Consider the following 14,924-nt stretch of genomic DNA (forward strand, 5'->3'; position numbering starts at 1 on the left):
CCTGAATCCTACTTCCATGGAAAATGGGAAATGTCAAATTCAGAAGGTGGGGTCAACGGAATGAAGTATATAGAGCTCGTAAAGCGAAAAATAAATACTTAAAAAATAAGAATCTTAGTGGAACAGGACCTGAATCTTGTGACCCAAAATATCTAGCATGGTGTACAATAGAGACAATATCAACTAGCAATTCTCCTACCCTTTTTTTTATTTAGAAATTTTTTACTAGTTGTTCAATTTTTTCAAAATTTAATGTAATTCGATCATGTAGGTATTGATATCCCATCGATTTGATCTACTTATTTCTGGTTAGGAAGAACTCGAGGAGCTTATCAAAATGAATAATTTCGATCGTGTCTAACTTAGGATGATCCTCACCCGCCCCTAAACTAATGATTGGGATTGTTGAGAGGGTGAGAATTACCATATGGAGAAGGAGAAGGGAAGGTTTTGATGTTTCCGTAAGGGGTGTGTATTGCAATCCTTCCCTTATGTTTCAGCATCCGAACAAGTATCTGAGGAGAATTCAGATTCCGAAGAGTCTACCGCGAGATGTGAAGGAGTGGAAACCAAATGGCATTTAACTCCATGTGAAAGGTGTAGAGCAACGGCGAAGACCACCCTATGCAATAACCTTCCCTCACAACATTAAAGAATTTCGAGTGCTCCTGATAAATCAAGTGATTGTGCATCGAGGAAGGCCGTTATTGCCAAACCCGAGACCAACCACCATTGCATTTGCGAGTAAAAGAGTAATTGAACAATGTTGAATGATGAATATGGAAGCCTGTGAAGGAGTCCAACAGACCGAAATGTTTTTCACGCGGGACGCATTTGATCCAATTCCGACTTCTCAACAGATTGGGATTGGACTGCAAAAAGGACACTTCCTGCAATCGCAATCGACCAAAATCAACCAAATTTGTTGATGAAGAATGTTGCAAATTTGGACCGCTGATTGTCGAACTAGATGGTTAAGATTTGATTGCTTTCCAACAGTCCGAACCAGGACTGTTCAGAAGCCGGATCCTTATTTTAAAAAGAATTTTGCATTTGATGTAGTATCTTTTAACCATACTTGCACTCACCTCGTTACCTCACCTTATCACTTGATTGTAGGGTCCCACATCCCATCTCACGATATCCTTAGTGGACCACCTAATCAACCCTAGTGGAAGATCAGCTTTGCCCGCTTGTCCGCTCATGCCTCCTGCCATTCAGCCAGATTTTTTTTGAAGATTCAAGAAATTATTATTTTTAATTTGGTGTCCGAATCAGTTTACGTGCAGCTCGACTAATTCGAGGACCGTAAACCTTCGACTTTCCGCTAAACTTCATACTCCTATCCTCGGTCACATAATCCTTCGAAATACCATACCGTGTGCTCTCGCTCTCAATTTTTATACTGCGCTCGCACTCTCAACCTTCTCTCATGCAGATTATAATACTAATTGGAGACGTGTTTTAAAGACGATTTTACCCTTGCGCACGCAAATTAAATGAAGCTAAGTTCTATTCCAGGACAATACAGGCGGCATGATTCTATTAGTTGAATCCACGGTTTGTACAACTCAGAAATTCCTTGTGGGACCCATTCTTGTAGGGCCCTGGAACCGTCCATCCCTCCAACTTTCAATCAACTTTTTGCCCCTTTACGTGCCTCGAGATCTACAATCAATGTACTATATTCAATATGTTATTTATTTTGTCAAAAAAAATATTCAGACCATTGGAAATAAATACTCTCAGGGGTGGCAATGGTGGCGGCATAATGAACCCCAAAAATATAAGGTTGATGTATTTTTTTTGGGGGGAAATGAATCGTTTGCATTTTACTTTTGGACCGTAGAGTGTTGTCTGTTTAATTTTAACTGTCGAAAGTGTTTTTTACAATTTGGATGTGCAAAAATTCTTACAGGTCTTGCCCGTATGATACTTCCGTAAATTTGAATCATTAGTTATCGAAACGTACGATTGAAATTAAATGGTAGAGACTTCTCTGCATTGGACTGCAGACAAGCCGGGATTTTTTTTTTTTCCTCGAGAAATTAGTTAGGCATGATCCGAGTTTATGACTGTGATCCAGCGTGGCAAATCAGAGGACTATAAAGTGGGACCCAAGTCACGAGCACACCACCTGAAAAGCATTCTACACATGGGGCCCAAGAGAGGTACACTATCTTTAGGAAGGGCGGTTTTATGGGTTTGAATGAAGAAAAAAAGGTTAAAAGATGGACATGGAGGCGTGGGGTGTGTTGGGGGCTTGGGTATAATTACAGCAACTTGTGAATTGTCATGTAACTGATGTATGTCCCACACCCTTTGGGAGAGGCTACTCGCTGCCTTCGGAATCGCCACGTGGTGCCTCAAGACTCTTCAAGTAATGCGTCGTGACCAACTTTTAGGTCTTCAACACACCCGGTCCATGCTCCAAGCCTCGTAGCGACTTGCAAATTGTAATGTTGTAGGCCCGGCCTTTTGCACGGAGTGGTCCCTTTTCTTTTTTTGGGGGGCCTCTTTGAAAAGTACGAATGATAAACGAATCAATCTACTCGAGTTAGAATTCGTGTTTCAATCTAACGTTTATTCGATACTGATTTGTTGCATAAATTAAAAGAAATGAGGAATAGTATTTTAAAAACTTGTTAACTTTTCAAATCACGATTGAACATGTTATTACTGAGTTTGTTCGGCTCGATTTGTTTTTTTTTGTTGTTGATTCAATTGCCGCTTGACGATTCAAGTCATTCATTTTGTGAGCCTTAATGTGATCATGATCTATGCAAAAATCAGATTGATTAGAGCACAGTAAAATTGTCATAAAAGAAATTGATCTTTGCCATTTCTCTTATGATCAATACGATTAGACCAAACTCGTCCCAATGTTCGTTCAATCTGATTTCCAAACCAGTACGTACAATTGCCTGTACGTTGGTGCTTTATAAACAAAAGTTATATTGTTCAAAGAGATAGTGAATACAATTTTGACCACAATAGTAAAAAACTGCCTTGCCCTTACTTTGGAATATGAATGATTGCACATTCTAGTTTTCCTTGGTTGTAAATTAACACTTCATTTCTATCTTTGTTATTGAAAATGCAAAACAATTCTCAGATTTAATAAAGTAGGATTATTATTATTATTATTATTTTGCATAAATGAAAGGTCAATAATAGATAAGTTAAATAAAATGCTATAAAAAAAAACAGAATATGTTAAAATTAGTTCCCTTTACGTAAAAGAGAAAGATACCATATGGTGTATGTTTAGACAACAATTCTCGACCCTTTTCTTTAATCATCAAATATAAGAAATGGGACTCAATCTCGATTGAATCTTTCGAATTAAATCGTTAGCGAGAGTCTTCTGCACTGAGTAAAACCTTAGTCACATAATCTTTCAAAATGCAATTCCCTCGCCCTTTCAATCCTCGCACAGCTAAATTTTTTGTACCAGTCTGAGATGTGTTTTCATGACGCGCGCTTTCACGCCCGCAAATTACGTGACTTGGAGTAAAACTTGATTACAAATTCTAATTCTAAAGAATGAAAAGAAGGGAAGAAAAAATTGCATTACAATTCCCTAAAGCAAGGGATTATGACAGGCCAAGTTGGAAAGAACGAAAGCAAATAAAGAGTGGGAAACCAAATAGAAATGCAAGAACATGAAAGCATGATAATCCAAGTCACCCATTCATACAATAACCCACTCAAGAAAAAAAGAGAGAGATGATAGCAGTTGAGAAATGACCTCCACCACTTGGCATTTCCACCCCACCAATTATTGAAAAAAAAAAAATCAAAAAAAAAAAATTTATTTTTTTATTTTTGTAAAAGTTAAAACATTGACAACTAGACATTGGGGTGTGCCCATGTATGTGAGATGTCAATTTGCTTATAAAATTCTCTCCCCATTTAGATTTAAATTATTTAATATTTCTTGGCAATTACACTCTTTCTCTATATATAGCTCTCTAAATGGACCAAACCTCTTCATCACTCTCACAAGCACTACTACTACTACTACTTCTCATTTTCCCACCCACCCCCCCTTCCTAAATCTCAGCTCTCTCAAATTTCCATTCCATTTCTAGTCTCATTTCCCTCTTTGATTTCCAATGGCAACTGTTGAGGTAACTGAACGCTAGCTTCAGTTTTCCTCTCACTTCTGCTCTGATCATTTTGATCACTTTTAGTATCAATTTGTGATCGCATTTTATCTTTGATCATTTTGTCACTCAACCCTTTTATTTTGTTTATCTTCTCCACTGAACTATGCGTGGATGGGGATCGACATGCTTTTATCCCCGACGATTTGTAAAGAGATTCGATTCGGAACTATTTTATGTCAAAGTTTCAGTATTGAAATAATTCCAGAGGCTCTTCCTCTCAGTTTCCATAAAACTAAACCTTTCGACTCCCAATTTTTTCCCCATTAAGTTTTTAGCGTTTTAGCGTTTTTCTCTTTCTTATGTATGTTGAGCTCAACTGATGGATCTCGATAATATACGTATGATATTCCTTGATCAGATGTGCTTAGACGGGCGCTTGATCATAAATTCAAGCTAGTTCTTGGATTCATTTTATTTGCTGAATAATCGAGTACATATTAGAGTTTTGAGACACAAGTTAATAAGGATTGATCGATATTGCGTATCTAGATCTCTTCATATAGATAAACGGATTTGTATATAGACGTGCGTGAGTTTGTTGTAGCAGTAAAAGTAAAAGATCGTAACCAGTTCACAACGGGCCTTACTTTAGCTTTGATTTGTACCAAATAAGACCGATAGAGATGTTTTTCGAGGCGTTAAATACATTGTTTGAATCTCCACACTAACAATCACATAGCACAGGTCAACTCACGGTTCAATCCAGTTTTTTTTCTAATCAGCCTGTAATTTTTTAAAATTATCGGTTTCGATGAAATGACTTGGAACATTTTTCATTCTTGAACAAAATATGACTCTTCTTTTCAATTCTCCAAACACATTTTGCAATCATACTTTTGTTTTGACAAAACAAACTGGGTACTTTTTGCAGGTAACACCTGTAGTGACAGCATTTCCTGAAAACGAATCAACCGAGGTGATCAAGAAGACCGAAGAGACAGAGACAGAAGAGGTGGTGGTCGCCGCACCGGCCCCAGAGCCAGTGAGTGAAGAACCAACGGTGGAAACGGCCGATGCTATAGTAACAGAATCGCCACCAGCCACCGTAGAGGTTGAAGTTCCTCCGGCTGAAGAAGTCGCGACTAAGGAGGAAGTTATTGAGGAAGCTGAAGAACCGGTGGTAGTGGTGGAGAAAGCAGTAGAAGAAGAAGAAGTGGCGACAGAGGTGATCGAGGAGCCTGTTGTTGCTGAAGAGATTAAAGAGGAAACTGTGGAAGCTACCACAGCACCGGCCGAGGAACCAGCCGCCGAAGAAGAGAAAAAAAGTGAGGCAGTTGCTGAGGAAGCTACCACAGAAGCAATTCCAGTTGAGAAGGCTGAGGAATAGACAAATACAATGGTGGTGTTCCATGGTTGCTTGCCGGAGTTTGCATTTTCAGTTTTTTTATTTAATTTCATTTAGTTTGTTTGTATTGTCCTTGTTGTTAATTATTGGTAAGGGAGGGTTTGTGGGTGCAATATGGAAGCTATAAGTAGTATTGACCACTTGGGTCCATGTCAGCATACTTGACAAGTGGCTGATAGGGGTTGGTGGTGAGGTGGAACGGTGCCACGTGGAATATGAACATTGGTTCCAAGAGGGCTAGTGAGAGTTTGAGATGTGGTTTATGGGCTTGAATAAGGAATATTTTTGTGTTTCCATGTTTGATACATAATTTTGGCAATGTTTCTACTTGGGGTGAGCTTGTTCCAAAAGTTGGTTTGTACCAACATATCTCAAGTAGCTGAGAAATTTTTGGGTGCCGGGCGGGTACCTCCGCAAGGTACCCGTCGGCGATCCCAGCCCTCCAAACCCAAATGTGTTTTTTTGACAGTCTGGATTTTAGTCCTCTCTCCCCTCACCCGACCACTCTCTCTCCTCTCTTTCTTTCTCTAAAATCCGGACCTTCCAAAACACGTTTGAAAGGTTAGGATCGCCGACGGGGTACCACGTGTGGTACCCGCCTGACACCCAAAACCTTCTCCAAGTAGCTAGACTTATTTGAATTTGGACCATCACAAAGAAAAACTTAACTTGTTCAACATACGCAGACATTAAGCTTATAGACCGTATTCACTTTGGCTATGACCGATAAGGCGATAGTAGGTCAAGCTTGAATGAAAGCTATATTTGTCGTCCAGTAATTTTTTACGAGAATATTGACTATTACAGAGAAAAATTGTAACGAGTTGTCCTAAATACTATACTTAAATATTAGGTGTATGGACCAGATTCACTTCGGCTATGACTTATAATAGGTCAAGCTTGAAAGAACGCTCTATTCGTCGTCAAAGCTATATTTGTCGTGTAAGATAATTTTCTGCTACGCAAGTATGAACACAGAGACTCGTTGAAGTCTTATTCCGACTGGTTTTTTAACGGAGTTTACCACAAAGATGATGCAGCAATGACAGTTTCGTAAGACGAAAGTCCTAAATCTGTATGTGATACTACTTCTAAGTCTATATCATACTGCTAAGTCAAAATGATTTCAGAACTTCTAACAAGAGCTCTTCAAGATAATAACATTCCTAATATGCTGTTGTGGAACATTTATCCGGCAAATGAAATTTCAGGGAATATCAGAACTTTTGCAAGGAACTTGTCAGAGGGTTATCTCGAAAATCTTCGACAAGCATGAAAGGATAGAACGCAGTCTATGGAAGCAACAAAATCATCTTCAGTCTAACCTTCTTTATTTATCATTATACCATTATAAACAGTTGGGAGAAGGGGGAAAGAAGTTACAAATTGCATTGTAGAACGACAAAAGGGATGCCAACTTGCTACCTAGTTAAATAACAAAACGGCTAAACACTACGCTGTGATCTGTACAAAAGCAAGGGTGGACAAATATCTTTTACCTGCAAACAGTAGCCTTTTGTCCCAAAATTGCAAACATCCTCACACATGTTTCACCATGTACCGAAGCTGGAGCCAACATGTTCCTGGGTTATAATGCGAAGACGATCTTCCATAACAGCCATAGATGGATAAGGTGCGAAACACAGCTGATAGAAGCATGTGTGAGAGGAAGGGAGGCGATTATAGGACTCTGAAGCCTTGTGGATGAACAGTGGAGAAGCCAAACCACCAAAACCCTCCACTGGTAGGTATTTCACCGAAGTCCAGAAAAAGAGAAGGACCTTCCTCTGATCTGCTGACATTTGTCCGACAATCTGCGAGATTATTAAGATACAAATGGTCAAATTAAGGACATCTACGAATGAACTTAACCAATAGCATCTCATAATCAATTTTGCCCTGCCCTTTAACCTTATTAGACAGATAGCAACACAGTCAAGTACATGGTTGATTTCTGCCCGGCAACCGCAGGGGCTCAACAGGAATTCAGACTATTGGGGCAAAAACCAACGGAAGGGACAAATTGAAATTGTAAAATAAAAACTACAGAAAATTAAATAAATCCAAAATCTCGGGGGCAATTAAAAAACTCTGATAATACTTGGGCACAAGTACAGTTTTCTATGTGGGGTCCCCACAAGGCTCTGCCCATGCTGCCGCAACCATATCAAGGCGGTTCTCTAAACTATAAAAAAAAAAAAAGGAAAAAAAAACATCATATGAGGTCAGTTAAACCCAAGATACGCAATTAACTCAATGATATACAACTCATTATCATAGAAAACCCACAATTACATAGAACCTGAACAGAGAAAATGAAGCCATTTGCAAGGATATAATGTTGTATCTGGTGGCCTGTGGGTTTCGAGGTCTATTTATTGATAGGTGAAGGGCCTACAAACGGTCTGCATGTTTCAGAGTGGCTGAGATGCAACCTTTTTCCTTCATGTTTAATTACATTAAATTGCAATCTTGAAGCTCTAAAGATGACGAAAGAAAATCATCAATTTTACTATAATGAGCAATATTCAGCTAAATTGATTTTTACAATGTGAAACAAGATTGCAAGAAGTTTGTTTAAAAGAGTCAAAAAAGAGAAGTGAGACAGAAAGATGCCGCGCAGGCAGAAGTAATGGAGGATATATGCATAATAAACCAACACAATGATTAGCTAATACTATACAGCGCAAAAAGATAAAATGAATTAAAACTTAAAACATAGTATTGCCCATGACGTACCTTCCAAAACCAGAGTATCTGTGGATCAGTTTCTTTGTATCCCCTGTATTCCGTGTGCGCCTTCCAGTCCTCAACAGAAATAGCATTCTCACTCCCATGCAGCATCCAATCAAGATCTTCAAGCTCTAAACTTTGGAAAAAGCACTTCTGGAGCTTCGAGTCACAAAGAATATCTGAGAACCCTTGCGCAAACCATGCAACCTGCTCAGTGATAGAGGTGACGAAACGGTGTTCAATCAAATATTCAACATACGCCTCCCTATTCCTACTATTCACAACAATGTTTTTCCCGCCTGGGCAAAGTTCCACAATTCTCCTTGATCCTAACTCTTCGACATCTCGCACAAATGTTAGACCTAGAGCATCTGAGTCAACCATCTCAGCATCCATCTCCAAAATTTTCTTGCAACTGCTGTACAAGCATGGATCTGCATCATGAATATCTTCCAAAGAAACATTCTTTCCAGCCAATTGCAAGAAAAACACACGATCAAAGACGATGCCAACTTGCACCTTATGCATCAAAGCTAAGGCAATCACCCTGCCAGAGAACTTAAAATACTTAAGGTGTAATGGATCCACCTTGGAAGCTGCAAACAAATACAATCCATAGAACGCGTTACTAGTCTTGCATTAACAAATCCTAATCATCAACATTGAACGTGCGCAAAAATTCACAGTCAATACAGGATATATAAGCACTTTTCAGCTATGGTTGCTAGAAATGTTACGGTTCAAAAACATTGAAGAGGAGAGAGCACGGGGGGGGGGGGACGGGGAGAAGACTGGAAAATGCATCCAGAAAGTAGTCATAGTGCCTGGATAGATTAGTGACAATGTCCTCGCTACATAATTGGATATAAATAAGCTTATCAAGGGTTTGTGAAGGAAAAGGAGCTCTGACTAGGAGATTGTTAGCAAACATCTGAGATTGTGTGTGATCCATCAGTAGGGCTGTCCATCGGGCGGATTTGGTCGGATTCGGGTAGGGTTGGACCCGACCCGATTTTTGTCGGATTCCCCAAAACCCCATCCGAGACCGACCGACCACTTGTCAGATTCCCGACCGACTGCAGAAACGGATTGGGCGGTCGGGTTGGCGGGCTGTAGATCTACAAACCCTTTTTCTGAAAGTGAAAATCAAATTTACGGAGAGAGAAGGAAAATCCAGTAACATCATCTACAGATCGATCGATAACAGTAGTTACAGTACACCAAATCGATTTACACTAACAGTACACCAAATCTACAAATCGATTAACTTCTTCTAGACTTCACTGCCATTGTCGGAGAGAGTGAAGGAAAATCGACTTACAAGTCCAAGATTCCCACTGCCGGAGAGTCAAGGTCTTGCCCGCCACCGTCCACGACGCTCACAGTCAATAGCCGGAGTTACGACACAGTCGAGACCCATGGCCACGGCTCTGGCCTCTGAGAGAGAGAGAGAGAGAGACTCATTCGAGGTCAGAGAGAGAGAGAGGTGAGTGATTGAGAAAATGGGGGAGGAGGAGGCGTGAGGATTGAGGAGTGGATGGCTGGAGTGGACTGGATTTTTGAACGCCACATAGTTCGGGTTTTTTTCCTATTCATATGCAAACATCAGTCGGTCAGGTTGGGTCCAAAATTATTGGGTACACCCGACAGACGACGGAAAAAATTTCAGATTCCGGACCCGAAACTGACCACTACACATGATCAGAACCTCCCGTCACCGCCATTTTGCGGTCGGGTCGGTGGTCGGGCCCATGGACAGCCCTATCTATCAGCGTGGAAGTTGCCATTCATTTGTTCGACTACAAGAGAGGACAGAAAGGAAAACCAAAGAAAAAAAGTAAGATATATGAGACAAAATAAAGAGAAAACAATGATACAAAACATCTCAACCGAAAAAACTGCAAGTACACCAACTTCCATTCTCCAAAATTCCTCCCTGGCCTCCACCCCTTTTGAATTTAGATAGTTTCAGATGAAAGTCTACGTAGGCGAAAAACTTATACACCTAGGTTTCCTTCAATCACCTTCTGTTTTCCCACATGGAAAAGCTATCAAAAAAGTTCCTCCTTTCCTCATCTTTTCTCTTCCCTAACACAAACGAGCCATTAGTTCTCATTGCAAGTATTAGAACAGGGAAGCAATGTGGAATTGAGAGCAAGCTACCCAGTTTCAGGTGTGATCGGATGGTTGAAGTTGAATTAGGTAATTCCATGGTGGGAGCTTTAGAATTACAATCAGGTATTTAAACTAAAATCAGCTAACAAGGGATAGCTGCTTATTTCAGAAGTAACAAAGCCAAATTAACTCAACCAATTTTTTCTGTCGTCAGCCCAACAGGTGTATTTGGAAAAGAATGTTGAACATTGCAGAGATTAGTCAAGGAGTATGGCCAGAGTAAGGAAGGCTTTTATATTATATTCCAACCCCTCCAGAAACCTCTTACATGAGATAAGGAAAACTCCCTATCCCCGAGGCTGGGAGAAGCTAGACTCATCGGTGATGTTGATGACGACTTGCCCCAGAAAAAAGAAGTATCAAAGTGAATAACTATTAGCAAATCAACGACTAAATTAACCTACCCAACTATGTCCACATCTTCCCTTAACGTAAGCACTACAATTCCCAATGTCGAATATCTTCGTGGGTGATGCCATTATATTGCTTATTGTCATTTCATCTATGTCTAACATCTTCTGAGAAAAAATAGTTCATTATGGATTTCAAGGGTCACTTTGCCCTAAACCCTTCAAAGTCGGAAGAATCCAAAAGGCAGACCATTTGCCAAAACCAGTAGCCTGTCTGGGGATATATGAAACAGAAACCACTGCCTCCATGACGCCTTACAATAATCCCACCAGATAATACAAAGTTCTCCCTCAGTTCCAAAAAGCTCACACTGTCTCAAAAGTCGTGCAATTTTCGGATAAAAAAAATAAAGTGCTTCCAGGCATAATTTTTTTAATCCCTATGCACCAAATTAAAGTTCTCCGAGTGTAACAAAGTTTTAAAAATTATGCATAGAAGTATTTTATTTTTAAATCCCAAAATTGCACGGTTTTTCATAGGGGTCCAGCAATTTCGAACGGAGGGAGCCAGAATCCATTTACTTATATCCGATCCTATAATGTGAACCAGCTACTCCATTCATTGACAGGTTGAACCCAGAAACTCTGACCAGCTCTGATCACAGACCAGATCGGAGAACCATATATACTACCTCCTCTGGTTTTAAATGATTTTTTCCTGGATATTCTTCCTCAAACAGTCGAGTGTGTATTTTATAATATAAAAAGGATGAAGAGAACAAACATTAAATACTCCTTGCCTCTCTAGTTTCCCTCGGGAATATACTCCTCTTTGCTCTCTCTCGTTTCTCTTTCTTAAACAACATCAGCTACATCTTAAAGGTCTACTTCCTCACTGTTTTCCTCCTCTCTTCTTTCTTGTAATTTTTTCCTTGCAAAAATTACACTAAACCATAAGATTGATCCTCCTATAATTCATCTAAGGTAAGGCGCCATTTGATGAAGAATCAAAATTTAGGATAGTGGTTCAGGAAACCCAGCTTGTTAGAGCAAAGGACTGAAAATCTTTATGGAATACATGAACAAAAGGTCTAGTCATTTCTACATTCTTAGAGGACAGAAAAGGGGTCCAAGGACGACGTTCAAAGCTCCAGTTAATAAGTATAAAACTCATTGAAGTATCAAGAAGCCACTTGGGTTTAAGAGATAAGCTGAAAAATCATATGTACTTGGCAAATAAGATTTTCAAACCACTTGGATATGGGAAACACCTCATCTCTGCCTTGCTCCCTGACTTTCCTTCTTCACTAGTGGTAATAATAACCACCTGAAGGAATATACGCTAACAGATTCCTTGCTTTTTATACCACACAATTCTAGAATGCCTCACTTCTTCCCCATCGCTGACTAAGAGCTGCAATTCATTATTAACATCCAATCAGGAAATACATGATCTAGTGACTAAGTCCTTGCTTTATGTTGAAAGTTAATTTTGTGATTAACCTCAGCTATATTGAAAGGCTTAGATATGCTATCATAATTCCAAGTTTTTAACTTGTACTTTGAAACTTAATAATGCCAAACATCATATGATTTATGCTTTCCTAATCTTCCACAACCCACAAGATATCAACAGAACACAGGACTCCATCAGACCTGAAAAACCTTTCAACAGAAAAGATCCTTCGCAAGTAAAGGAGTAATAAAACAAACTAATAAAGTTATAGAGAAAGAATGCTGGAAAAACAATTATAACATACCAGGATTGGGAAAAAATCTTCTACGATCATTCGGGCAAGCTAAAAAAAGGGCATTCTGGGGATTGAAAATTGCCTGGCATACCAAGCAAAACCACTCTCGCAACACACCGGGCCCTGTAGCTTCCTCATTTTTGAATTCCATAAACAACCCCGCACGCAACGTCTCAGGACCTGCGTTTAAAAAGTACTCAAATGATTCTGCCAAAATTTGTGACCTGTCAATAAGCATCTCATGAATCTCCTCATAGTCCTCCTTCGCTTCAGGGAGCATCATCATTGCAAAATGCCTCCTACAATCAAAATCTGTCACGCCCTTGTGCTCGAGAAGCCATCTCTGATCATTACTCCGCGTAGCATATTTGATAATAAGATGACATACCGCAACCTTTCTGCGCTTCAATATCCTCCCAAATTTGTCTTGAGCTCCACAATAAAGTCTCGAGAGACTATTCATATCCTTCAAAATAGTAAGATAGTGGGCACAGCCTAAAGGAAGGTGTTCACCTTCACTTTTCTCCTTCACAGCCAAGCACTCCTCCAATTTCTCAAGGGATTGTTCCAAACTTCCCACTAAGGCATCAAACACAACATGAAGAGACTTAATCTCCGTAGCATAACAAGATAACTTATAATCACCCTCGCGCATTGGCAACGGGATTGAACCCATCGAACCACGATGTTCAACGATTGCCGTGCACAGGGGGACCAAGAAAGCCGTCAAGTCACTAACATCGCTCGAAGATGGCCCCGGGCTCGCAGGCGACGTCACGCTAGTCTCCAAATCGGTACACAACCTAGCCATAAGATCTATAACAAACAGGTGAACGTCTTGAAAAGAAATCAACGCCTTACTACTGTCACCACAAACATTATGCTTCGACCCATTCATAATGCGAACGCAATCCATCATCGACGCGAGACTACTTCTACAGAAGCAATACAAAGGGTCGCGACAACTACTACCACCTCTATTCATCAACTTACAAAACTCTAAAATGATGGGCACGCAGAGGAATCGCAAACACTTAGGCAGCGTGTTCAAGCCCCAACTAACAAACCTCCTAATCGATTCGTCGCCGCGTTCCTTGTTACCTTTATACGGCGACATATATAGCATGACTAAAGCAGCAGGGGCACACGACGTCGAAAACACCTGAAGGTGCCCCGCGGTGGGGACCTCCGCAATCAACTTACTATTATTATCACTAGTGATCTCGCTTAAAAACTCTTTTACCTTATTGGACAACACCTTGGTCGACACCGTGTAGCAGTCTTTTTCTTCGCCCTTGCAAAGGCGGAGAATCAGCTTAATCAGCTCGTCGACCAACCGCCAGGCCTTGGGGTAAAGCGTGCTCCGCATCCGGCCCACCAAAACCAGCCCGGCGTCGTTCCGGACCGAGCACTCGGCCAGGGTCTGCTCCGTCTGCAGCTGTTTCCCCTCGTAGATCAGCCGTTGTTCGTCCACGGGTATCTTCGTGATCTCGCGGATCATCTCGTGGACCGACTCGATCGTGTCGAAGGAGTTTGCTTTGAGGACTAGGGTTTTGCTGCGTCCGGACGAGGACGGCATCGTTCTGACGAAGAATTGAAGCTGCTTGGGGGGAGGATTAATCTGGTGTAAACGACTTAGTGAAGAAGAAGAAGAAGAGGACGGGGCCCACTGGGAAGAAGATTGTTGTTGGTGGTGCTGCTGGTGGTTGGGGTGGTGAGGTGGAGGGATGGGATTGGTTGGGAGGGAATTGACGGCAGGGATGGGGTCGTTGTCTTTTCTCATCCTGACGGAGACTAGGTCGGATTCGTCGTCGGTGGGGCCATAGTCGTCCAGCTTGCGCTTCGAGGAGGGGCGATCGAGGCGTGGATGAGTGTAATCGAGAGACATTGAAGGGGCCTAGGCCAGTGGTTTGGGCTGGGGCTGTTTACGGTAGGGGTGAGTCCATTGAATTGGAAACCCTAGCTTGGCGAAGAAGACGAAGCAGAGCGAGCGAGCGCGAGAGAGAGAGAGTAATAAGAATTGAGAACGGAAATCAGGTTATGGAGAGGAGAGAGAAAGAGAGAGAGTCAGGGGGAGGGATCAGACCAAGGACCCGCAGACAATTTACGCGACCTCGAATTACCAATGTACACGAGATTTTATGGGAATTTAGAAGTATCGCTCCCGGGGTTTTTTGATAAATGCAAATTGACACCGCCATATGTAGTTTGTTTTTTTTTTTTGAAACGGACCCCATATGTAGTGTTGCAAATAAACCGAGCTGTTTTAGGAATAGCTAGTGGCTCGACCCTGCAGATAAATACAAGAATTTGAGCCGCATTTGAAGATCAAACAAGTCGGACCCAATGAAATTTTGTCTCGGCTCCTGTAGTGTAACGATTCGAGGGACAAGAATAG

At 41.0% G+C, this 14,924-nt stretch overlaps 2 protein-coding genes across 2 annotated transcripts; one reads left to right on the top strand and one right to left on the bottom strand.

The window, feature by feature from the left end:
- Nucleotides 1-3,890: 3,890 nt before the first annotated feature.
- Nucleotides 3,891-5,827, top strand: LOC131314376 (fruit protein pKIWI501). The gene is made up of 2 exons (XM_058342971.1): nucleotides 3,891-4,133; nucleotides 5,044-5,827. Exons 1-2 carry the CDS (start codon nucleotides 4,119-4,121, stop codon nucleotides 5,497-5,499), a joined length of 471 nt encoding a protein of 156 aa, XP_058198954.1. The 5' UTR covers nucleotides 3,891-4,118; the 3' UTR covers nucleotides 5,500-5,827.
- A 985-nt stretch (nucleotides 5,828-6,812) lies between these two features.
- On the bottom strand, nucleotides 6,813-14,646 carry LOC131314384 (E3 ubiquitin-protein ligase UPL5-like). Its single transcript, XM_058342982.1, has 3 exons — nucleotides 12,536-14,646; nucleotides 8,257-8,846; nucleotides 6,813-7,331 (listed from the first exon to the last, which is right to left on the bottom strand). Exons 1-3 carry the CDS (start codon nucleotides 14,412-14,414, stop codon nucleotides 7,068-7,070), a joined length of 2,733 nt encoding a protein of 910 aa, XP_058198965.1. The 5' UTR covers nucleotides 14,415-14,646; the 3' UTR covers nucleotides 6,813-7,067.
- Nucleotides 14,647-14,924: the final 278 nt, after the last annotated feature.

Source organism: Rhododendron vialii, chromosome 2a (genome assembly GCF_030253575.1).
Source record: "Rhododendron vialii isolate Sample 1 chromosome 2a, ASM3025357v1".
NCBI classification, from domain to species: domain Eukaryota; kingdom Viridiplantae; phylum Streptophyta; class Magnoliopsida; order Ericales; family Ericaceae; genus Rhododendron; species Rhododendron vialii.